General features: G+C 43.6%; 1 protein-coding gene across 3 annotated transcripts in view; it reads right to left on the bottom strand.

Moving 5' to 3' along the window:
- Positions 1–1,825: 1,825 nt before the first annotated feature.
- LOC134910224 (alcohol dehydrogenase 1-like) overlaps positions 1,826–27,216 on the bottom strand; it is a 158,640-nt gene continuing 133,249 nt past the window's right edge. For 2 of the 3 annotated variants that reach the window (XM_063918016.1, XM_063918025.1), the window contains exons 7-9: positions 11,851–11,986; positions 7,830–7,968; positions 1,826–2,816 (exon numbers count right to left, since the gene is read on the bottom strand). In XM_063918016.1, coding sequence (XP_063774086.1) covers positions 2,792–2,816; positions 7,830–7,968; positions 11,851–11,986 — 300 coding nt within the window. In that variant the 3' untranslated portion in view covers positions 1,826–2,791. Of the gene's footprint in view, positions 2,817–7,829; positions 7,969–8,091; positions 8,201–11,850; positions 11,987–27,216 lie in introns of those variants that run through there. The other variant, XM_063918035.1, reaches the window with a different exon arrangement.

A 27,216-nucleotide genomic window follows, 5' to 3' on the forward strand; every position in this document is an offset into this window, starting at 1 on the left:
AGCAGCAGACACAGTACAGTGCGGTAGTTCACGGCTGTGGCTACCTCTGTGTCGGCACTCGGCAGCCCGTCCATAATTGTATATACCACCTAACCGTGGTTTTTTTTTCCTTTCTTTATACATACATACTAGTTACGAGTATACTATCTCTTTATCAACCAGTCTATATATTAGCAGCAGACACAGTACAGTGCGGTAGTTCACGGCTGTGGCTACCTCTGTGTCGGCACTCGGCAGCCCGTCCATAATTGTATATACCACCTAACCGTGGTTTTTTTTTCTTTCTTTATACATACATACTAGTTACGAGTATACTATCTCTTTATCAACCAGTCTATATTAGCAGCAGACACAGTACAGTGCGGTAGTTCACGGCTGTGGCTACCTCTGTGTCGGCACTCGGCAGCCCGTCCATAATTGTATATACCACCTAACCGTGGTTTTTTTTTCTTTCTTTATACATACATACTAGTTACGAGTATACTATCTCTTTATCAACCAGTCTATATATTAGCAGCAGACACAGTACAGTGCGGTAGTTCACGGCTGTGGCTACCTCTGTGTCGGCACTCGGCAGCCCGTCCATAATTGTATATATCACCTAACCGTGGTTTTTTTTTCTCTCTTTATACATACATACTAGTTACGAGTATACTATCTCTTTATCAACCAGTCAATATATTAGCAGCAGACACAGTACAGTGCGGTAGTTCACGGCTGTGGCTACCTCTGTGTCGGCACTCGGCAGCCCGTCCATAATTGTATATACCACCTAACCGTGGTTTTTTTTTCTTTCTTTATACATACATACTAGTTACGAGTATACTATCTCTTTATCAACCAGTCTATATATTAGCAGCAGACACAGTACAGTGCGGTAGTTCACGGCTGTGGCTACCTCTGTGTCGGCACTCGGCAGCCCGTCCATAATTGTATACTAGTATCTAATCCATCCATCTCCATTGTTTACCTGAGGTGCCTTTTAGTTGTGCCTATTAAAATATGGAGAACAAAAATGCCACTCCTAGATGGGCCCGGTGTTTGTGTCGGCCACTAGGGTCGCTAATCTTACTCACACAGCTACCTCATTGCGCCTCTTTTTTTCTTTGCGTCATGTGCTGTTTGGGGAGGGTTTTTTGGAAGGGACATCCTGCGTGACACTGCAGTGCCAATCCTAGATGGGCCCGGTGTTTGTGTCGGCCACTAGGGTCGCTTATCTTACTCACACAGCGACCTCGGTGCAAATTTTAGGACTAAAAATAATATTGTGAGGTGTGAGGTATTCAGAATAGACTGAAAATGAGTGTAAATTATGGTTTTTGAGGTTAATAATACTTTGGGATCAAAATGACCCCCAAATTCTATGATTTAAGCTGTTTTTTAGTGTTTTTTGAAAAAAACACCCGAATCCAAAACACACCCGAATCCGACAAAAAAAATTCGGTGAGGTTTTGCCAAAACGCGGTCGAACCCAAAACACGGCCGCGGAACCGAACCCAAAACCAAAACACAAAACCCGAAAAAATTCAGGCGCTCATCTCTATTAAAAACTGGTTTGTTGAATCATAGGACCCAATGCGTTTTAAGAGGCAAACTGGAAATAAATCAAAATATTATTTTTTTAGTGATAGACATTATCCTAGTTAGTTTTCCATAATTGTATAACCTTAAAATAATTTCATACATCTCTATGTATAACAATGAATGACTTTTTTTTTTTTTTTTTTTTTGCTAGTACATAACTGAAGCATAATATACACCTTTCATACTCCGCAGATATATTTTTTCTTTAGTTTACATGTTTTAATAACAATCCCGACAATAAAACGGTTTAGCATTTTTATTTGTTGATAAAGCTGTGAGGGAAACTGTAAGACCAACAGTGACTCATTATTAGGCGTAAACGTCCAGGTGGGATACATTTTTCAGGCTGCAAATTCTTTACTGAAAGATTATACAAACTTCGCTCGCCATACCACTCATGGCAAAGTACCTCCGTACAATATGAAAAGATGGCATTTACTGTACAAATACAGCTGCTCTGTTCACATGATCACTAATCATTATGTCACATTAGTTATGCTTGAAAAAGGAATTTGTTTACTAAGCTATTGCAAATATTTATTACTTATTTCTTGAAAACAGGTTTAATTAAACTCATCCAAGTGTGCGTGTATATATATATATATATATGAATGAGAGAGAGAGAGAGAGAGATTTAAAAGGTAATACATTTGAATGATGCATTTAGTTAATTACATTTTCAACATGCTAGTTAACATCGTATCCCTTTTTTCTGAAAAGAAAACATAGCCGCACGTCACATAAAGCTATCGTTTACTATGACATGTATGCTTATTTATTATTCTGTTGCAGTAAAGTGTTTTTTTATCTAGTGATGGATATAAATTAATGTAGTACTATACACATGGTTGCTTTACAGAAGCCGATGACAGGAGAGATACGGCATGTTCTAGTTTACCCCTTTTTTCTCCTCAGCTTCTGTAGAGCACCTTTGTGCATTGTACTTTGTTCACATGTGTAGCGGTTTTCCTGCTCAATTCTAAAGAAATTAAGTACAAGTAAGCAGATGAAAGGAAAAGCTAACCTGTAAAAGGAACTAAATTCAGTAAAATAAACGGATTAAGAATTTTGTGAAATACATTTAAGCAACAATTTCTGTTTTATAGCCATAGACCTCTCAGCATTAGTATTTAGTAATTGATTGATGTATTAACGAGTGTCTTGTATAATACTAAGACACAAATTTGAGTTCATCGAACCGGGGTCTTCAAAAAGTCAGTACTGTACGGATACTGGAGAGAAAACACAGTGATATTGCAAATTAATTAAGTATTCTTCGCAAAGTATTTATTATTGACAGAATGCTAGATAATTAAATAAGTCAGAAATGTTTAGCCAAAGGCAAAAACTACTTAAGGCTACCTTTAGAGCTGGATATTAAGGCCAACTCCAAGCAGCAAAATACTGTACGTTCTATTGCGCATGCAGACAGTATCCGGTTGATAGGTTAACACTAATAAGGTCAATAGGTCAACCCCAAATGGTCAACATGTATTAGGTCTATGGGTACAAAGGATTGTCATGGTCAAAAGGGCGACATGTAAAAAGTATACAGTACAAAAGGTCGATAGGTTGAAAAGGTCGACATGACAATAGTCACTTTTTTTTTTACATTTTCATACTTTACTATACATGTGGACTACAACTGGGAATAGTAACCTGTCAAGGCATCTTGCCCAAAGCATGGTGAGTCATGCGAGGGGACACTGTACACTAATGAGGGTTTTCTGTGGTAAAAAAATAAATAAAATAAAACTACTTCAAATAAACGCCAAAAAGTTTCAACCTTTTTTGTGTTTCCATTTCCATGTTGACCTTTTTAACCTGTCTACCTTTTTATTTTCAACCCTGTCGACCTTTTCCATGTTGACAATTTAGGTCCAACCTTTTAATTTTCGATCTAATGAACCACACCCCATACAGGCTATGAATGAAGGTCTCTCGCTTACTGCCCAGCACCTGTTGCCTGTTATTACCTGTTTGGCTGTGCATTTACTATCTAAGCGTGCATTTTATCAAAGCGTGATAAAATTGCCACATAACAGCAGCGTTCCATCAGCGTTCAATCGAAGTGAAAAAGAAGGAAAACAGAAGCACACCAATCTAACAAAACAAAGAAAACTGAAGAACTAATAACAAATGTGAGTCACTTCTCAGATCACTCACCTCCTGATTGTTCCATCTGATTAAATAGCACGGAACTACCTTACTTGGACAACTCAAAAACCATCCATTTCACCTACAAATGCTTGTATCTGTATTATTGTAATTTTGTTTTTTAAGCACAGCTGCACCAATGCAATTTTACCTGCAAACACTTAAAACATCTAACATAATTACCATCGCTTCTTAAACCTCGCACAATCCTTTCATTTCTTACACTCCAGATACATTTCTGCACCCACTTTATCTACGCTTTTGACTCATTTCATACTAAATCTACATCCATTAAGCCTACACTGCTTTTCTCACCTGCATTTCTGCAATTCTTCTGCTCGGATTCCCTTACACTCTCCTCTCCTACTTCCACTTTCCCTCAACCTATTTACCTACTTAACACTATGTCAAGGCTTTCTTATACTCCCCACATCACTCAGTGTCTACCTAATAATGTATCTTTATCCTTCTTTCCCCCCCCCCCCCTAGTCTCCTACACCTCCTCCTCTCTCCCCTCCATCCCTCTGTTTCCTTCCCCCTCCTTTCCTGTTACCCCACTTTCATTCACCTCTGTCCCATGGTCCTGCTACCCCACAACTCAGCCCTGCTCCCTCTCTCCCTTCCCTGTCACCTCCCCACACCCCGATCCACATCACACTGACCTCCCTCCCTGCACACCTCCTGCAGTTTCCCCTCCTAGCTCAGGCACCAGCACCATTACCACACCAGCACCATTACCACTCTCTCATCATCCCTGCCCTCAAAGTTAATCTCACCTCATCGCTACAGCAACCCTGATAATCTCTTTCACATCTCTCCCACAAACTCATACCCCCTTATCCTGTGCCCTCTGGAATGCCAGATCTGTTTGTAACAAACTGGTCCCCACTCATGACCTTTTCATTTCCAACTCCCTACACATACTAACCATTACTGAAACTTGGATTACGCCCTGCGACACTACTTCTCCTGCTGCTCTCTCTGCTGGGTCCTCACATTCACACACACACCCCGACCTGGGGGTCGCCATGGGGGTGGTGTTGGGGTCCTTTTACCTTCCTGTTACTCCTACCAACTCATACCACCAGAACCATCCCTTACATTCTCTACATTTGAGGTCCATACTATACGCCTCTTCCAACCAGTACATCTTAGAGTAGCTGTCATTTACCGCCCCCCCCCACGGCACTGCTTCCAAATTCATCGACAACTTTGCTTCCTGGCTTCCTCACTTCCTCTCTTCTGGCATTCCCTCCATTATCCTAGGCGATTTCAACATCCCTATTGACATCCCCACACAATCCCCTGCCTCTAAACTCCTTAACCTCACCTATTCACTTGGTCTCTCCCAGTGGACCTCCTCACCCTCCCATGTGAATGGGAGCTCACTGGATCTGGTCTTCACTCACCGCTGTGATATTTCTGTTTTTTCCAACTCCCCATTTCCCCTCTCTGACCACCACCTGCTCTCCTTTAACCTATCTCTCTCGACTTCCCCATCTCTACCTCCTAAGGCTACCATCACTAAGCGTAACATTGAAGTTATTGACACCACATTCCTTTCCTCCTTGTTTGACTCACTTCTCTCTCCTATTCGCTCTCTCTCATGCCCTGAACAAGCCACTTCCACATACAATGCATCCCTTACTTCTGCTCTTGACTCTGTTGCTCCACCAACCACTATTCACCCTCGCAAATTAACACCTCAACCCTGGCACACCAAATGCACCAGATATCTGCAAAAATGCTCACGTACTGCTGAGCTATACTGGATAAAATCACGCTCTAAGGCAGACTTTCTCCATTTCAAACTTATGCTCTCATCCTTCAGTGCTGCCCTTTCTCTTGCTAAACAGTCATACTTCAAGAACCTCATCTCCTCCCAGTCTTCCAACCCCTGGCGCCTCTTTACCACTCTCAACTCACTTCTCTGCCCACCTCCACCTTGTCTCCCTTCCTCACTCTCTGCTCTTGACTTTGCCACTTACTTCACATCCAAAATTGACTCCATACATCAGGACATCACATCACACCGGTCCATCAGTAACCAGCCTTCTCCCATCCCTTACCAACCCTCCCCATCCCTCGCACCAACTCTGACATCTTTCTCCCATGCATCTGGAGATGAAGTCATGGCCCTCATTCGTTCCTGTCCCCTCACCACTTCCCCACTTGACCCTATCCCCTCCTGCCTCCTCCGCTACCTCTCTCCTTCTGCTTGTTCCCATGTTTCCCACCTTCTCAATCTCTCCCTCTCACCAGGCACGGTCCCCTCTGCCTTCAAGCATGCACTCATCTCTCCTATTCTTAAAAACCTAGCCTTGATCCAAACACTCTCTCCAACTACCAACCCATCTCTCTCCTCCCTTTTGCCTCCAAACTCCTTGAGCGTATTGTCTACAACCGCCTTACTTCCTTTCTTTCCTCACACTCACTGCTTGACACATTCCAGTCTGGCTTCCGTCCTCTCCACTCCACTGAAACTGCCCTTACAAAATTATGCAATGACCTCCATGCTGCTAAATCTAAGGGACACTACTCTCTACTTATTCTACTGGATCTCTCTGCTGCTTTTGACACTGTGGACCATCCTCTCCTACTGCAAATCCTTCACTCCATTGGTCTGAGTGAAACTGCCCTCTCTAGGCTGTCTTCCTACCTCTCTGACCGTTCAGTCTCTGTCTCCTCTCATGACTCCCCCTCACTTCCACTAACTGTAGGGGTACCCCAAGGTTCTGTCATTGGTCCTCTTCTCTCTCTATACGTCCTCACTAGGTAAGCTCATTAGTTCTTTTGGTTTCCAATATCATCTCTATGCTGATGACACTCAAATCTATGTTTCCTCTCCAGACCTCTCCCCTGCTCTCCTCACTTGTATCTCCAACTGTCTCTCTGCTACCTCTTCCTGGATGTCCCAGCGCTTTCTTAAACTTAACATGTCTAAGACCGAGCTGATCATCTTCCCTCCCTCCCGCATAACCTCACCTCCTACAATCTTATTATCTATTGATGGCACTACTATCTCTTCTAGCCCCCAAGTGCGCTGTCTTGGAGTAATCCTTGACTTCTCCCTCTTCTTCAAACCACACATTCAGCACCTCTCACAAACCTGCAGTTTTCATCTACAAAATATTTCCAGGATCAGACCCTTGCTGACCCAGGATGCTACTAAGACTCTTATCCACTCACTGGTCATCTCCAGACTGGACTACTGTAATCTCCTCCTGACTGGCATTCCTGACAAATACCTCTCTCCACTCCAATCTATCCTCAATGCTGCTGCCTGGCTCATCTTCCTCACCAAACGCACTACGTCCACCTCTCCTCTTACTAGACCTTCACTGGCTCCCCTTCCCTTTCAGAATCCATTTCAAGCTTCTCACACTTGCTTACAAAGCCCTCACCCACTCCTCTCCCATCTACATCTCTGACCTTATTCTCCCTTTACACTCCCACCCGTCCTCTTTACTCTGCTAATGCACGCCGACTCTCCTGCCTACGGATTACTTCCTCCCACTCCTACCTCCAAGATTTTTAACGTGCTGCACCACTTCTCTGGAATTCCCTACCTCTCCCCCTCAGACTCTCCACAAAACTTCAAACGGGCTCTCAAGACCCACTTCTTCACCAAACCCAGCCAAATCTCATCCTAACCCTCTGTTCCACGCTCTCTATGTACCCCATCTATCTCACCCCTGTCTGTCTACCCCTCCCCTTTAGAATGTAAGCTCTCACGAGCAGGAATCTCTTCACTCATGTGCTTATTCTTTTCTTACTTTAATAATATTCAACTGCACCAAATCCAGCAGTCTTCTGCCACCTGATACTTATTCCAGTGTCATCTGCTGATGTAACTATGTGTATTTACCCTGTACTTGTCCTATATTGTCAACTGTAAGTTGCTGTTTTCCTGCTTGATTATTTGTTTATGTACTCTGTAATTGGGCGCTGCGGAACCCTTGTGGCGCCATTTAAATAAAGGATAATAATAATAATCATCATCTCTAATATTCATTGATTAACTAACTAGCTACTGTATATACTGAATTTAGAATCAAAATAATGTAAAGCACAGACAAATCACTTACCTCTCTCCCTTGCGCAGAAGTTCAAATCCTTTGTTGATTTGGTCAAATGGCAAGTTATGTGTTATGAGCCCCTTAAATTCAAATTTCTTGTTTAAATAATCATCCACTAGTTTTGGTACATCATCTTTGCTCTTCCAACCTGTAAAATTAAGGTATATAAAGTAATGCAGAGAGCTATTAATTATTGTCAAAATCTCCTCCCTATATTAGGATTTGCTGAATTAAAAAGTACACTTGAACATCTTGGCTGTATATAAATTACCAATATTTGCCTCTATTGCAGTGCGTCTCAACCTCTACTCTCATGGTTTCCCAACAGGTCGTGTGTTGTGGATTTCTGTCTGTGGAAGAAGGTTGGATAAATGATGACCCTGCAAAGTAGATTAAGGGGGAGATGTACTAAGCGGTGAAAAGTGAGCCAGTGGAGAAGTTGCAAATGGCAACCAATCAGCCTTGAAGTACTATAAAACTATACAGAGCAGCTGATTGTTAGTACATCTTCCCCAACACACCTGTACTTGATTAAAGAAATCCACAAAACTTGAGCTGTTGGTGGGATGGGTATGGATTAACAGGTCGACATTATAAAGGTTAAAAAGTTGATAGTGAAACGGTCAACACAAACTAAGGTCGGCAAGGTCAAAAGGTCATCGTGCAAATAAAGGACACAGAAAAGGCCGGTGCTTGTTTTTTGTTACTTTAACCAAAAACCTATTTATCACCCTGGTGCCTAACCCTAACCATCCCCTTCCATAACCTAACCTTCCGGCAGCCTGACCCTCCCCTAACTGCTTAAGCCTGACCTGAACAATTATGAAAAACAATGTGTTGACCTTTTATGTGTCAACAATTTGCATTTTGACCTTTTCAACATGTTGACTTTTTGACCCTGTGAACCAAAGTCCATGTTGACCATTCAACGGTTGTCGACCTTTTGACACTGTTGAAAATTCGTACTCATCAACCTATTGACTGTACACCATCTAGTGTCAATTTATTGACTGTTTATTATGGTGGGACTTAAGTACTAGCATTGAGAACTTGTGCTCTATTGTGAAGAGCCTCATTTATATACACCTCATTTTACTTACAGTCCAATCCCCTGGATACATTTCAGTTTATAGTAAACCACATCCGCATAGGGTGACCTTGATGGATGGGGGGTGGGAATTTGGAGCTGTGTATCAGCCCTCCTCATTCCTGATCTCCTGCTCTGCCATCTACTCAATTCCATGGACAGAAGCAGCAGTTTGTTTATAGCTGATATATTCTGCATTGTTCATAACTTTGTACATGAGAGTTTAAAAAAAAAATACTAAAGAAGAAGTGCAAATGTCAGAATATTTATTCATAGACAAAAAAATAAACAGATAAAAATCAAACACTGGATGGTATTTCAATGATAACATTGAGAATTAACTTAGGAACATTATAATATATATTGAAAAAATAATTGTCCATGCAAAAGAAATGTTAAGAAAGAAAGTCACCTGATCAGTATAGTAGATTTTAAACTTGGTTAGTAAGGTAGGTATCTTCATGCAATAATCCTGATATTAGTGGTATTAGGGATATGGTGCTACAGTACAGTACTTACTAGTCCACTTGATTCAAGTCCTTTCCTAGACAGGCAACAACTTTAGTAGGTATTAGGAAGCCAGTTAACAACATTTTGTTCCTTAGTTTCCTTTTCTATGAAGCAAAAGTGCAGCTGAATAATAAGCTCCCCAGCTGCTTTTGCAATCCATAAAATAGAGCTTTCTCCAGAGTGATCATTCCAGGTTACAGCAAGGCTCCTCAGTACCTTCTGAGGAAGCCAATGATACTATTGTAGAGGCAGGGAAATGAGTCAAGATTGTGTAATGATCATCAGCCGCTAATTTCCTGTAGTGTCCTGAGGAGGCCTGCAGTAACCTGTAATTGACCCCCTGGAGAAGGCTACGTTTTATGGGTTGCACCAGCAGCAGGGAGGCTGCAATTTTGCTTAATAAACAAGCGCATTAAGGCAAAAAGTATTGAATACTGGCTTATTAATTCTTATTAATTCTTCTAGAGTAGTTGCCTGCACAGGAAAGGACTTGACTCAAATGGACTAATGAGTAGTACAATATCCCTGAATCTACTAATATCTGTTAATTGCATGAAGATACCTTACTGACCAAATTTAAAATCTACTTTACTAATCAAGTGACTCTCTGATGTAACACTTTCCTGTGCATGGACAATTTTTTTTAGATTTATTAGAAAGTTCTAATTGCTATGATTGATATACCATCCAGTGTTTGAGTTTATGTTTAATTTTAAATTGTATGAATAAATATTCTAACATTAGTGCTTCTTTTTTTTTGTAATATTTTATTTTTGTTTCGATATATGTAGGTTTTTGTTTTGATACATGTAGGTGGAGTAATCTCTCAAACAGTTTTCAAACAGTTTTCTGTCTGATACTATAAACCAGGGGTTCTCAACTTGAATCTCCAAGTGCCACCAACAGGTCATGTTTTGTGGATTTCTTTAATCATGCACAGGTGAGTTCATTCATTTTGTTAGGTCAGTAATTATCCCACCTAATTCCACAGACAGAAATCCTCAAAACATGACCTGGTGGGAAAACATAAGGGGTTAAGGTTGAGAACCAGTACTATAAACTGATAGATTGTGGAGCTGCCTTCTAAATGTAATTGATGGCTCCCTATGGGCCTTATTCAGACCTGGTCGCAAGCAGGCGTATTTTGCACCACTGTGACCAGGTAGTCGTCGCCTACAGGGGGAGGGGGTATTCGCTGGGCAGGTGTGCGATCGGATGTGCAGAGAGCTGCACAAACCAAAGTTTGTGCAGTCTCTGCACAGCCCAGGACTTACTCTTGACGTGCGATAATCGGGCCAGCAGCTGACGTCAGAATCCCTCCCTCCAAATGGCTAGACACTCCTGCATTTTTCTGGACACTCCCTAGAAACGGTCAATTGCCACCCACAAATGGCCTCTTCCTGTCAATCTTCTTGCGATCACCGGTGCGATTGCTTTCTTCGTACAGCCGTCGCTGTCTGGCACTGCCCATCGCGGGGCATATGCTTGAGCAGTTCAGACATGATCGCTGCTGAGCGAAAACGCACAGCAGCGATCAGGTCTGAAATACCCCCTATGTCATTTATGTTTAGCAATAAGTAGTGGATCAACATATTGGTAGTCTGCTTTATATACTAGACACCAGGGTTTAATATGAAATACCTACAATCAAAACACGGACGGTCAAAATACCAACATTTAAAATGTCAACAGGTCAAAAAGTCGACAAAAGTTTTTAAATTTTTGGTGTGTATGTAGACATAGGTCGACATGGACACCGTATAAGTGTACCGGGTCCCCTCGCATGGCTTGCTACGCTCGCCATGTTTCGGGCACGGTGCCTCACTTTATTATATTCCCCCTCCAGGTCCGCTGGCAAGGTAAAGTATGAACAAGTCGGTTTCAATTAAAAAAAATCATGAAAACCTCATGTCGACTTTTTGACCTGTCAACATTTAAATGTCTGTATTTTGATCTTGCCGGTATTTTAAATGTCGGGATTTTGAACATGTCGGGATTTTGACTGTAGGTAAATTGACAGCATCCCAGACACCAGATTTGATGCTGCTTTTACCAGCAGAATGTGCCATACTGCTGTGCATACTTACTAATAAATGTATCTTATTTTTGCATAGTTAACACTGTCAGGACTCTAATATTCTTACAGTATTCCTTGTCTCCACTTATTTGCAAATGCCATTTACTGACACTTGGGATTTTGTGTACACCTGTAGACTCAAATCTGGTATTGATATTGAAAAGTGTAAAAAGTCATTTTATATTACTTAATATTCCATATATCCATTCTACATAACGGTTAAAATAAGACTGAGTAGATTACGAGCATTGTATGATTTTTTTTCTCAATGACAACATATTATTCACACGTTTGGTAATTTAGAAATAAGAGTAATAGCAGCAATCACATCTCACAGAAAAAAATAATCTTATTACCTCCAAACACAGCTCCTGTCATGGTGCGTCCAGTGAGCATCAGCAATGGATCAAAAGACATAACAGCATTTGATGGAGCTAATCCAACAATTATTGTTTTTCCAAAGCCAAAGTGAGAAGATGAAAGAGCAGATGTCTAATGAAATGACAGACAACAATAAAATAATATGTACCAAGGTCTGGTTTATAATTTAAATGACATTACGAAATAATTATACTGTGTTTCATGTGGGTGAGTTTTAGATTATATGTTGGCTCTGAGTGCTTGTGGAAGCATTTTGTGAATATGTAGGGGTTGAGTATGAAATCCCAGCCATCGGGATCCAACACTCAGTAGACAGACAGTGGAATCCCCATGGATGAGTATGGTGTAAATTTGCACCTGAGCAAACCATGCTTTAATGCAAGAGGCTTCAGAAGAATGTAGTGGCTGACATAAGCTTGTCAACCTTTATACCCCAAAGCAGCGGCAGTTGGTGACCCAAATTATAACTATAGACAGGATGGTCCTATTTTTGTGTGTTGACACATTGGCGACAGTTTTAATCTGGAGATGACTGGTGACTACTGTGTGCCTCGTGACCACTGGCGTATTTATAATGGCTACAGAGTGTGCAGTACACACCACACACGCTGCATCCATTTCTTTACTACATACAGCAATGGCAGCAGCACTGCTCTTTGTAAGGGCTTGTATTTTAAAGTGCTGCTTGGATTTGTAAGTGTGAGTTGGTAAAAGAAAAAGGCGAGTTCTGATTATTGTGAGAGAAAGTTAATCTGAATCTGATTGTTTGTATCTATACTGTTTTTTTGTGTTTGTATCTGTACTGGGGGGTTTTTTGGAGGAAAGAAAAGTGAGGTGAAAAGCCAGAGGGAGGGGGTTGAATCAGGTGTGAGTAATCAGGAGGAGGAGGGGCTGACTAAAGCAGCTGGCTGAGCCTATAAAATCAGTGATTAGACTCTTTGGAGCTTGCTCTTTGTAAGGGCTTGTATTTTAAAGTGCTGCTTGGATTTGTAAGTGTGAGTTGGTAACAGAAAAAGGTGAGTTCTGATTATTGTGAGAGAAAGTTAATCTGAATCTGATTGTTTGTATCTATACTGTTTTTTTGTGTTTGTATCTGTACTGGGGGGTTTTTTTGGAGGAAAAAAAGGTGTGTGGTGAAAAGCCAGAGGGAGGGGGTTGAATCAGGTGTGAGTAATCAGGAGGAGGAGGGGCTGACTAAAGCAGCTGGCTGAGCCTATATAATCAGTGATTAGACTCTTTGGAGCTTGCTCTTTGTAAGGGCTTGTATTTTAAAGTGCTGCTTGGATTTGTAAGTGTGAGTTAGAATACAGAAAAAGGTGAGTTTTATAATACACAATCAGGAACACACATTTGCAGTACCATTAAACTTCTGGTGAGGCTGCAAGGGGCTGACCTTGTGAGTGAGTGAGAGGGTCTCTTACTTGGAGTAGCAGAGGGGCTGTGATAGTGCGTGTGTGAGGGGTGTTTTTTTTTTTAGCAGGAGCTGGAAGCTGAGTGAAAAGGAGGTGCAGTGAGCTGGAACAACTGTTAAGTGGAGTATAGGTGCCGCAGGAGAGAGTACTACGGCTGCATAAAAGTGAAGGACCAAGAATCGCACAAAGATAGATAAGTATAAGCCAGCTTAATTATTGTATAAATGAGATTGTTTGTCTTCTACTTTTTATTTTTGCTGCTTTTTCTTAGAGAGCAACAGGAAGTTAGACCTTACAAACAATATGGGAGGGGACTGTGATTGGGGACCTCACTCAGTGCATGTCGTGCAAGATGTATGCACACCTGGAGCTACCGGCCCAGTGTGATTACATCTGCACGAGGTGTGTGCGAACGGTTGCCCTGGAAGCCCAGGTAACTGATCTAGAGCAAACCGTTACGCGACTGAGGGAGATTCACAATCTCGAGCGAAGTTTAGACAGAACAGTGTAGGAGTTGCGGGAGGGATCACTGGTAGAAGAGGATGATGATCAGGTAGCCAGCTGGGTCACAGTTAGAAGGAAGAAAAAGAGGGGGAGGCCCGAACAAATTTGCCCGACTGGACGAGGAATCGAAGGATGATGGTGAAGAAATTACGGTGCCGGAGGAGACTGCTCCCTCTAGCATCCAGAGGAGCGGTCCCTCTGGCGCGGTTGGGATAAAAGATAGTGAGGTACCTAGTCAGATGGTGGTGGTAGGGGATTCTATCATCAGGAAGGCAGATAGGGCAATCTGCTACCTGGGCCGTGATCGCCGTACAGTCTGTTGTCTCCCGGGTGCTCGGGTACGGCACATCGTGGACCGGATAAATAGATTGTTGGGAGGGGCTGGGAATACCCGGTGATCTTGGTGCACGTTGGCATCAATGGCAAAGTTAGCGGAAGGTGGGATGTCCTTAGAAAGACTATAGGGACTTAGGAAAGAAACTGAAGGCAAGGACATCTAAGGTAATATTCTCGGAATTATTACCCGTGCCATGCGCTAGTCCAGGGAGGCAGAGGGAGATTAGGGAGGTAAATGTGTGGCTCAGGGATTGGTGCAGGAAAGAGGGGATTGTGTTCCTGGAACACTGGGCGACTTCTCAGTCAGGCGCCATCTCTTTTGTCGTGACGGATTGCACCTGACTGAGGAGGGGGCAGCGGTGCTGGGAGGAAGGATGGTTAGAAGGTTGGAGGAGATTTTAAACTAGGAGCCTGGGGGGAGGGTTTAGCTAGAAACTACAGGTCATGCAGTGAGAATAGTGGGGATGGCGGTAGTAAACAAAATGGGGGAGAAGTTGGGGGAGGGTAAGAGCAGGCGGTAAGGTAACTAACATGGGTACTAAAAGAGATTATACCAAAGCACTAACCAATGACGATTACAGGTCATCATTGCTACATAAGGGGAAAGATGTCCCTAACGCAAGGGAAAATACTTATCTTAGTTGTATGTATGTAAACGCCAGAAGCATTACTGGTAAAAAGGGTGAACTAGAAATACTTGCAGCAAGCAAACAGTATGATATTATAGGCATTACTGAAACTTGGTGGGATGAATCTCATGATTGGACAGTCAATCTAGAGGGTTATACACTGTTTAGGAGAGACAGACTAAATAAAAAGGGTGGAGGGGTGTGTCTTTACGTAAAGCCATTTTTAAAACCTGATATATGGGAAGATATTCAGGAGGGGCCTGTAGACACTGTCGAGACATTATGGGTAGAAATTGCATGCGGGAAAAAGGAATAAAAAAAGTTAGTATTGGGTATATGCTATAGGCCGCCTGGTATCAACGCATCTGATGAGGAATTTTTACTAAAGCAAATTTAAAGAGCAGCAGGAGTAGGAGACATAGTAGTGATGGGAGATTTTAACTATCCAGAGATAAACTGGAAAAACGATTTATGTGATACTGCTAGGGGCAATATGTTTTTAAACACACTTAATGATAACTACTTAGTCCAACTAATTGAGGAACCAACTAGGTACAATGCAATCTTAGACCTGGTATTAACAAACAATGGGGATTTGGTATCAGGTATTATAGTAGGGGAACCCATAGGAAACAGCGACCACAATATGGTCACATTCAATATCAGTTTCCATAAACAGCCCTATACTGGCTCAACTAGGACTCTAAACTTTAGCAAAGCCAACTTTGAATTGATGAGGGTATTTTTCAGGGATATTGAATGGGAAGGTTTGTTTTTAGGAAAAAATACTATGGAGAAATGGGAGGTACTAAAATTCCTGCTAGCTAAAAATATTTTCAAATTTATTCCTATGAGCAGCAAAAAAAGGAATAAAAATGATAAACCGATGTGGCTTAACAAAATGATTAAGGAACTTATGGGCAAGAAAAGGAGAGCATTTAAAAAATACAAATCTGATGGGGAAGCAGAGACATTTCAGCACTATAAGGAATGTAACAAAATTTGCAAAAAGGAAATAAGAGAGGCTAAAGTAGAAACTGAAAAACTAGTAGCAAAGGAAAGCAAAGCGAATCCCAAAAAATTCTTTAAATACATTAATAGCAAGAGATTAAAGAAGGAGAGTATAGGCCCTTTAAAAGACAAGTTGGGAGTCTTAAGCAAAAATGATAATGACATAGCGGACACACTAAATGAGTTTTCTTCAACAGTATTCACTAGAGAGGACCCAATTCAGGGACTGACACGCAATCTCAATAATGAGAATATCCCACTGATAGGTACTTATTTAAGCGAGGAAGTAGTCTGTGACCGATTAAAACATTTAAAGATTAATAAATCACCAGGGCCCGATGGTATTCACTAGAGATGAGCGCCTGAAATTTTTCGGGTTTTGTGTTTTGGTTTTGGGTTCGGTTCCGCGGCCGTGTTTTGGGTTCGAACGCGTTTTGGCAAAACCTCACCGAATTTTTTTTGTCGGATTCGGGTGTGTTTTGGATTCGGGTGTTTTTTTCAAAAAACACTAAAAAACAGCTTAAATCATAGAATTTGGGGGTCATTTTGATCCCAAAGTATTATTAACCTCAAAAACCATAATTTACACTCATTTTCAGTCTATTCTGAATACCTCACACCTCACAATATTATTTTTAGTCCTAAAATTTGCACCGAGGTCGCTGTGTGAGTAAGATAAGCGACCCTAGTGGCCGACACAAACACCGGGCCCATCTAGGAGTGGCACTGCAGTGTCACGCAGGATGTCCCTTCCAAAAAACCCTCCCCAAACAGCACATGACGCAAAGAAAAAAAGAGGCGCAATGAGGTAGCTGTGTGAGTAAGATTAGCGACCCTAGTGGCCGACACAAACACCGGGCCCATCTAGGAGTGGCACTGCAGTGTCACGCAGGATGGCCCTTCCAAAAAACCCTCCCCAAACAGCACATGACGCAAAGAAAAAAAGAGGCGCAATGAGGTAGCTGTGTGAGTAAGATTAGCGACCCTAGTGGCCGACACAAACACCGGGCCCATCTAGGAGTGGCACTGCAGTGTCACGCAGGATGGCCCTTCCAAAAAACCCTCCCCAAACAGCACATGACGCAAAGAAAAAAAGAGGCGCAATGAGGTAGCTGTGTGAGTAAGATTAGCGACCCTAGTGGCCGACACAAACACCGGGCCCATCTAGGAGTGGCACTGCAGTGTCACGCAGGATGTCCCTTCCAAAAAACCCTCCCCAAACAGCACATGACGCAAAGAAAAAAAGAGGCGCAATGAGGTAGCTGTGTGAGTAAGATTAGCGACCTTAGTGGCCGACACAAACACCGGGCCCATCTAGGAGTGGCACTGCAGTGTCACGCAGGATGTCCCTTCCAAAAAACCCTCCCCAAACAGCACATGACGCAAAGAAAAAAGAGGCGCAATGAGGTAGCTGTGTGAGTAAGATTAGCGACCCTAGTGGCCGACACAAACACCGGGCCCATCTAGGAGTGGCACTGCAGTGTCACGCAGGATGTCCCTTCCAAAAAACCCTCCCCAAACAGCACATGACGCAAAGAAAAAAAGAGGCGCAATGAGGTAGCTGACTGTGTGAGTAAGATTAGCGACCCTAGTGGCCGACACAAACACCGGGCCCATCTAGGAGTGGCACTGCAGTGTCACGCAGGATGTCCCTTCCAAAAAAACCCTCCCCAATCAGCACATGATGCAAAGAAAAAGAAAAGAAAAAAGAGGTGCAAGATGGAATTGTCCTTGGGCCCTCCCACCCACCCTTATGTTGTATAAACAAAACAGGACATGCACACTTTAACCAACCCATCATTTCAGTGACAGGGTCTGCCACACGACTGTGACTGATATGACGGGTTGGTTTGGACCCCCCCCAAAAAAGAAGCAATTAATCTCTCCTTGCACAAACTGGCTCTACAGAGGCAAGATGTCCACCTCATCTTCACCCTCCGATATATCACCGTGTACATCCCCCTCCTCACAGATTATCAATTCGTCCCCACTGGAATCCACCATCTCAGCTCCCTGTGTACTTTGTGGAGGCAATTGCTGCTGGTCAATGTCTCCGCGGAGGAATTGATTATAATTCATTTTAATGAACATCATCTTCTCCACATTTTCTGGATGTAACCTCGTACGCCGATTGCTGACAAGGTGAGCGGCGGCACTAAACACTCTTTCGGAGTACACACTTGTGGGAGGGCAACTTAGGTAGAATAAAGCCAGTTTGTGCAAGGGCCTCCAAATTGCCTCTTTTTCCTGCCAGTATAAGTACGGACTGTGTGACGTGCCTACTTGGATGCGGTCACTCATATAATCCTCCACCATTCTATCAATGTTGAGAGAATCATATGCAGTGACAGTAGACGACATGTCCGTAATCGTTGTCAGGTCCTTCAGTCCGGACCAGATGTCAGCATCAGCAGTCGCTCCAGACTGCCCTGCATCACCGCCAGCGGGTGGGCTCGGAATTCTGAGCCTTTTCCTCGCACCCCCAGTTGCGGGAGAATGTGAAGGAGGAGATGTTGACAGGTCGCGTTCCGCTTGACTTGACAATTTTGTCACCAGCAGGTCTTTCAACCCCAGCAGACCTGTGTCTGCCGGAAAGAGAGATCCAAGGTAGGCTTTAAATCTAGGATCGAGCACGGTGGCCAAAATGTAGTGCTCTGATTTCAACAGATTGACCACCCGTGAATCCTTGTTAAGCGAATTAAGGGCTGCATCCACAAGTCCCACATGCCTAGCGGAATCGCTCCCTTTTAGCTCCTTCTTCAATGCCTCCAGCTTCTTCTGCAAAAGCCTGATGAGGGGAATGACCTGACTCAGGCTGGCAGTGTCTGAACTGACTTCACGTGTGGCAAGTTCAAAGGGCATCAGAACCTTGCACAACGTTGAAATCATTCTCCACTGCACTTGAGACAGGTGCATTCCATCTCCTATATCGTGCTCAATTGTATAGGCTTGAATGGCCTTTTGCTGCTCCTCCAACCTCTGAAGCATATAGAGGGTTGAATTCCACCTCGTTACCACTTCTTGCTTCAGATGATGGCAGGGCAGGTTCAGTAGTTTTTGGTGGTTCTCCAGTCTTCTGTACGTGGTGCCTGTACGCCGAAAGTGTCCCGCAATTTTTCTGGCCACCGACAGCATCTCTTGCACGCCCCTGTCGTTTTTTAAAAAATTCTGCACCACCAAATTCAAGGTATGTGCAAAACATGGGACGTGCTGGAATTTGCCCATATTTAATGCACACACAATATTGCTGGCGTTGTCCGATGCCACAAATCCACAGGAGAGTCCAATTGGGGTAAGCCATTCCGCGATGATCTTCCTCAGTTGCCGTAAGAGGTTTTCAGCTGTGTGCGTATTCTGGAAAGCGGTGATACAAAGCGTAGCCTGCCTAGGAAAGAGTTGGCGTTTGCGAGATGCTGCTACTGGTGCCGCCGCTGCTGTTCTTGCGGCGGGAGTCCATACATCTACCCAGTGGGCTGTCACAGTCATATAGTCCTGACCCTGCCCTGCTCCACTTGTCCACATGTCCGTGGTTAAGTGGACATTGGGTACAACTGCATTTTTTAGGAGACTGGTGAGTCTTTTTCTGACGTCCGTGTACATTCTCGGTATCGCCTGCCTAGAGAAGTGGAACCTAGATGGTATTTGGTAACGGGGGCACACTGCCTCAATAAATTGTCTAGTTCCCTGTGAACTAACGGCGGATACCGGACGCACGTCTAACACCAACATAGTTGTCAAGGACTCAGTTATCCGCTTTGCAGTAGGATGACTGCTGTGATATTTCATCTTCCTCGCAAAGGACTGTTGAACAGTCAATTGCTTACTGGAAGTAGTACAAGTGGGCTTACGACTTCCCCTCTGGGATGACCATCGACTCCAAGCGGCAACAACAGCAGCGCCAGCAGCAGTAGGCGTTACACGCAAGGATGCATCGGAGGAATCCCAGGCAGGAGAGGACTCGTCAGACTTGCCAGTGACATGGCCTGCAGGACTATTGGCATTCCTGGGGAAGGAGGAAATTGACACTGAGGGAGTTGGTGGGGTGGTTTGCGTGAGCTTGGTTACAAGAGGAAGGGATTTACTGGTCAGTGGACTGCTTCCGCTGTCACCCAAAGTTTTTGAACTTGTCACTGACTTATTATGAATGCGCTGCAGGTGACGTATAAGGGAGGATGTTCCGAGGTGGTTAACGTCCTTACCCCTACTTATTACAGCTTGACAAAGGGAACACACGGCTTGACACCTGTTGTCCGCATTTCTGGTGAAATACCTCCACACCGAAGAGCTGATTTTTTTGGTATTTTCACCTGGCATGTCAACGGCCATATTCCTCCCACGGACAACAGGTGTCTCCCCGGGTGCCTGACTTAAACAAACCACCTCACCATCAGAATCCTCCTGGTCAATTTCCTCCCCAGCGCCAGCAACACCCATATCCTCCTCATCCTGGTGTACTTCAACACTGACATCTTCAATCTGACTATCAGGAACTGGACTGCGGGTGCTCCTTCCAGCACTTGCAGGGGGCGTGCAAATGGTGGAAGGCGCATGCTCTTCACGTCCAGTGTTGGGAAGGTCAGGCATCGCAACCGACACAATTGGACTCTCCTTGTGGATTTGGGATTTCAAAGAACGCACAGTTCTTTGCGGTGCTTTTGCCAGCTTGAGTCTTTTCAGTTTTCTAGCGAGAGGCTGAGTGCTTCCATCCTCATGTGAAGCTGAACCACTAGCCATGAACATAGGCCAGGGCCTCAGCCGTTCCTTGCCACTCCGTGTGGTAAATGGCATATTGGCAAGTTTACGCTTCTCCTCCGACAATTTTATTTTAGGTTTTGGAGTCCTTTTTTTACTGATATTTGGTGTTTTGGTTTTGACATGCTCTGTACTATGCCATTGGGCATCGGCCTTGGCAGACGACGTTGCTGGCATTTCATCGTCTCGGCCATGACTAGTGGCAGCAGCTTCAGCACGAGGTGGAAGTGGATCTTGATCTTTCCCTAATTTTGGAACCTCAACATTTTTGTTCTCCATATTTTAATAGGCACAACTAAAAGGCACCTCAGGTAAACAATGGAGATGGATGGATTGGATACTAGTATACAATTATGGACGGGCTGCCGAGTGCCGACACAGAGGTAGCCACAGCCGTGAACTACCGCACTGTACTGTGTCTGCTGCTAATATATAGACTGGTTGATAAAGAGATAGTATACTCGTAACTAGTATGTATGTATAAAGAAAGAAAAAAAAACCACGGTTAGGTGGTATATACAATTATGGACGGGCTGCCGAGTGCCGACACAGAGGTAGCCACAGCCGTGAACTACCGCACTGTACTGTGTCTGCTGCTAATATAGACTGGTTGATAAAGAGATAGTATACTCGTAACTAGTATGTATGTATAAAGAAAGAAAAAAAAACCACGGTTAGGTGGTATATACAATTATGGACGGGCTGCCGAGTGCCGACACAGAGGTAGCCACAGCCGTGAACTACCGCACTGTACTGTGTCTGCTGCTAATATAGACTGGTTGATAAAGAGATAGTATACTCGTAACTAGTATGACTATAAAGAAAGAAAAAAAAACCACGGTTAGGTGGTATATACAATTATGGACGGGCTGCCGAGTGCCGACACAGAGGTAGCCACAGCCGTGAACTACCGCACTGTACTGTGTCTGCTGCTAATATAGACTGGTTGATAAAGAGATAGTATACTACTAATATTATATACTGGTGGTCAGGTCACTGGTCACTAGTCACACTGGCAGTGGCACTCCTGCAGCAAAAGTGTGCACTGTTTAATTTTAATATAATATTATGTACTCCTGGCTCCTGCTATAACCTATAACTGGCACTGCAGTAGTGCTCCCCAGTCTCCCCCACAATTATAAGCTGTGTGAGCTGAGCAGTCAGACAGATATATAATATTATATATAGATAATAGATGATGCAGCACACTGGCCTGAGCCTGAGCAGTGCACACAGATATGGTATGTGACTGAGTCACTGTGTGCTGTGTATCGCTTTTTTCAGACAGAGAACGGATTATAAATAAAAGTGGTGGTCACTGGTCACTATCAGCAAAACTCTGCACTGTACACTACTGAGTACTCCTAATGCTCCCCAAAATTAGTAAATCAAGTGTCTAAACGGAGAGGACGCCAGCCACGTCCTCTCCCTATCAATCTCAATGCACGTGTGAAAATGGCGGCGACGCGCGGCTCCTTATATAGAATCCGAGTCTCGCGATAGAATCCGAGCCTCGCGAGAATCCGACAGCGTCATGATGACGTTCGGGCGCGCTCGGGTTAACCGAGCAAGGCGGGAAGATCCGAGTCACTCGGACCCGTGAAAAAAAACATGAAGTTCTGGCGGGTTCGGATTCAGAGAAACCGAACCCGCTCATCTCTAGTATTCACCCAAGGGTTCTAATGGAGCTTCACTCTGAACTGGCAAAACCGCTATTTTTGATCTTTAAGGATTCAGTAATATCAGGTATGGTTCCCAAAGACTGGCGTATAGCGGAAGTAGTGCCTATATTCAAAAAGGGAAGTAAAGCTGAACCAGGTAATTATAGACCAGTTAGTCTTACATCTATAGTGGGGAAAGTATTGGAAGGTATTCTAAGAGATAGTATTCAGAAGTTTTTTGAAGTCAATAAGGTCATTAAAAGGAATCAACATGGGTTTATGAAGGACAGATCATGTCAAACGAACTTACTTGGCTTTTATGAAACAGTAAGCGCAAACCTAGATCAGGGTAAAGAGGTGGATGTAATCTTTTTAGATTTTGCTAAAGCGTTCAGTACTGTACCACACATGATACTTATCTACAAGCTACAAGAATCAGGGCTAGGAATCACAATATGCACTTGGGTCAAAAACTGGTTAGATAATAGGGAGCAGCGTGTTGTGGTTAATGGATCTTTTTCAACTTGGACTGAAGTGCTAAGTGCTGTGCCGCAAGGCTCAGTATTAGGACCGCTATTGTTCAATATTTTCATTAACGACCTAACAGAAGGTCTAGAGAGCATGGTGTCAATTTTTGCAGATGATACCAAATTGTGTAAAGTTATAAATGCGGAGGGGGATGCTGAGTTGCTTCAGAATGACTTAGTTAAATTACAAGCTTGTGCAGCGAAATGGAGAATGCGCTTCAATACAGACAAGTGTAAGGTAATGCACTGTGGTAACAAGAACAAAAATAACACCTACCTACTAAATGGGGTAAAATTAGGGGATTCTGTACTGGAAAAGGACTTAGGTGTCCTCATAGATAGCAAACTAAGCAATAGTACCCAAAGTAGGACTGCAGCAAAGAAGGCTAATAAGATATTAGCATGCATAAAACGGGGAATTGAAGCTAGGGACGAGAGTATTATACTCCCGTTATACAAATCACTTGTGAGGCCACACCTTGAATACTGTGTACAATTCTGGGCACCTTACTACAAAAAGGATATCCTGGAGCTAGAAAAGGTTCAAAGGCGGGCGTCCAAACTAATTAAGGGTATGGAGACGCTGGAATACGAGGAAAGGCTTGCAAGACTAGGCATGTTTACACTGGAAAAGAGGAGATTAAGAGGGGACATGATCAACATTTACAAATATATAAGGGGACAATATACAGATCTTGCGCAGGACCTGTTTTTGGTTAGATCAACACAAAGAACTCGTGGACACTCGCTCAGGTTAGAGGAGAGGAGATTCCACACAATACGGCGTAAAGGCTTTTTTACGGTAAGGAGGATACGTGTTTGGAATTCCCTGCCTGAGGGAGTTGTAATGGCCAACTCAGTCAACACCTTTAAGAATGGGTTAGATAAATTCCTAATGGATAAGGATATCCAGGGTTACGGGGCATAGTCATGCACTATAGCAGGCCTGGCCAACCTGTGGCTCTCCAGATGTTGTGAAACTACACATCCCAGCATGCCCTGCCACAGTTTTAGCATTCCTTAATAGCAAAACTGTGGCAAAGCATGATGGGACATGTAGTTTTTAAACAGCTGGAGAGCCACAGGTTGGCCAGGCCTGCACTATAGTTATTATAAAAAAGAGGGGTTAATCGGAACGGCAGTCATCAACTTCAGTCAAAATTTTATACAAAATAATCGTGCATAGGAGACCACAAATAGGTTGAACCCGATGGACAATTGTATTTTTTCAACCTTAGATACTATGTTACTATGTTACCAGGAAAATGACAAGGCGGACATTTTCCCAGTGTTTTGTACATGTGCTGTAGAAAAATTGCCATAAAAATGGCCACGCACCCTTTTCCCAGAGATCTGCGCATGCATATTAGAGTCTGAGCCCCTAGAGCTCAGATTCTACAGTGCTGCTGGCAGAGAGTAGGTGCCCTGGACGGAGAAGGCTGCACACAGACCTCCCCTCTTAAAACACCTCTGCTTGTGACCTTATATTGTGTGGATGGAATTAGTTCAGCCTCCCTTTTTTCCTGAAGTCCCCACCCTTCCTCCCCTCTTTGCTATTTTGTCAGCTTTATGAGTTGTAATTAAGAAAGAATGGCAGTTCAATTAGAGATGAGCGGGTTCGGTTTCTCTGAATCCGAACCCGCACGAACTTCATGTTTTTTTTCACGGGTCCGAGCGACTCGGATCTTCCCGCCTTGCTCGGTTAACCCGAGCGCGCCCGAACGTCATCATGACGCTGTCGGATTCTCGCGAGGCTCGGATTCTATCGCGAGACTCGGATTCTATATAAGGAGCCGCGCGTCGCCGCCATTTTCACACGTGCATTGAGATTGATAGGGAGAGGACGTGGCTGGCGTCCTCTCCGTTTAGAATTAGAATAGATTAGAGAGACACTTGATTTACTAATTTTGGGGAGCATTAGGAGTACTCAGTAGTGTACAGTGCAGAGTTTTGCTGATAGTGACCAGTGACCACCACTTTTATTTATAATCCGTTCTCTGCCTGAAAAAAGCGATACACAGCACACAGTGACTCAGTCACATACCATATCTGTGTGCACTGCTCAGGCTCAGGCCAGTGTGCTGCATCATCTATATATATTATATATCTGTCTGACTGCTCAGCTCACACAGCTTATAATTGTGGGGGAGACTGGGGAGCACTACTGCAGTGCCAGTTATAGGTTATAGCAGGAGCCAGGAGTACATAATATTATATTAAAATTATTAAACAGTGCACACTTTTGCTGCAGGAGTGCCACTGCCAGTGTGACTAGTGACCAGTGACCTGACCACCAGTATATAATATTAGTAGTATACTATCTCTTTATCAACCAGTCTATATTAGCAGCAGACACAGTACAGTGCGGTAGTTCACGGCTGTGGCTACCTCTGTGTCGGCACTCGGCAGCCCGTCCATAATTGTATATACCAGTGACCTAACCGTGGTTTTTTTTTTCTTTCTTTATACATACATACTAGTTACGAGTATACTATCTCTTTATCAACCAGTCTATATATTATTAGCAGCAGACACAGTACAGTGCGGTAGTTCACGGCTGTGGCTACCTCTGTGTCGGCACTCGGCAGCCCGTCCATAATTGTATATACCACCTAACCGTGGTTTTTTTTTCTTTCTTTATACATACATACTAGTTACGAGTATACTATCTCTTTATCAACCAGTCTATATATTAGCAGCAGACACAGTACAGTGCGGTAGTTCACGGCTGTGGCTACCTCTGTGTCGGCACTCGGCAGCCCGTCCATAATTGTATATACCACCTAACCGTGGTTTTTTTTTCTTTCTTTATACATACATACTAGTTACGAGTATACTATCTCTTTATCAACCAGTCTATATATTAGCAGCAGACACAGTACAGTGCGGTAGTTCACGGCTGTGGCTACCTCTGTGTCGGCACTCGGCAGCCCGTCCATAATTGTATATACCAGTGACCTAACCGTGGTTTTTTTTTCTTTCTTTATACATACATACTAGTTACGAGTATACTATCTCTTTATCAACCAGTCTATATATTATTAGCAGCAGACACAGTACAGTGCGGTAGTTCACGGCTACCTCATTGCGCCTCTTTTTTTCTTTGCGTCATGTGCTGTTTGGGGAGGGTTTTTTGGAAGGGACATCCTGCGTGACACTGCAGTGCCACTCCTAGATGGGCCCGGTGTTTGTGTCGGCCACTAGGGTCGCTAATCTTACTCACACAGTCAGCTACCTCATTGCGCCTCTTTTTTTCTTTGCGTCATGTGCTGTTTGGGGAGGGTTTTTTGGAAGGGCCATCCTGCGTGACACTGCAGTGCCACTCCTAGATGGGCCCGGTGTTTGTGTCGGCCACTAGGGTCGCTAATCTTACTCACACAGCTACCTCATTGCGCCTCTTTTTTTCTTTGCGTCATGTGCTGTTTGGGGAGGGTTTTTTGGAAGGGCCATCCTGCGTGACACTGCAGTGCCACTCCTAGATGGGCCCGGTGTTTGTGTCGGCCACTAGGGTCGCTAATCTTACTCACACAGCTACCTCATTGCGCCTCTTTTTTTCTTTGCGTCATGTGCTGTTTGGGGAGGGTTTTTTGGAAGGGACATCCTGCGTGACACTGCAGTGCCACTCCTAGATGGGCCCGGTGTTTGTGTCGGCCACTAGGGTCGCTAATCTTACTCACACAGCTACCTCATTGCGCCTCTTTTTTTCTTTGCGTCATGTGCTGTTTGGGGAGGGTTTTTTGGAAGGGACATCCTGCGTGACACTGCAGTGCCACTCCTAGATGGGCCCGGTGTTTGTGTCGGCCACTAGGGTCGCTAATCTTACTCACACAGCTACCTCATTGCGCCTCTTTTTTTCTTTGCGTCATGTGCTGTTTGGGGAGGGTTTTTTGGAAGGGACATCCTGCGTGACACTGCAGTGCCACTCCTAGATGGGCCCGGTGTTTGTGTCGGCCACTAGGGTCGCTTATCTTACTCACACAGCGACCTCGGTGCAAATTTTAGGACTAAAAATAATATTGTGAGGTATTCAGAATAGACTGAAAATGAGTGTAAATTATGGTTTTTGAGGTTAATAATACTTTGGGATCAAAATGACCCCCAAATTCTATGATTTAAGCTGTTTTTTAGTGTTTTTGGAAAAAAACACCCGAATCCAAAACACACCCGAATCCGACAAAAAAAATTCGGTGAGGTTTTGCCAAAACGCGTTCGAACCCAAAACACGGCCGCGGAACCGAACCCAAAACCAAAACACAAAACCCGAAAAATTTCAGGCGCTCATCTCTAAGTTCAATATCCATCATGCTGTACTGGTAAGGTGTGCTCCCCTTTAATATTTGGCCAACTGGCTCAAGAAAATGATGTTGGAAGTGAACTTGCATTAAGGTAAATGGTTTAAATGATTAACTGTGTTTTCTTCTGCTATTTTGTATCTTCATTATACTGTATTTATAGTGTTGAAGCTTAATGTTTGTTATTATGCATTTGGGCCAACGCTGTCATTACCTT

Source organism: Pseudophryne corroboree, chromosome 1 (genome assembly GCF_028390025.1).
Source record: "Pseudophryne corroboree isolate aPseCor3 chromosome 1, aPseCor3.hap2, whole genome shotgun sequence".
Lineage (NCBI taxonomy): Eukaryota > Metazoa > Chordata > Amphibia > Anura > Myobatrachidae > Pseudophryne > Pseudophryne corroboree.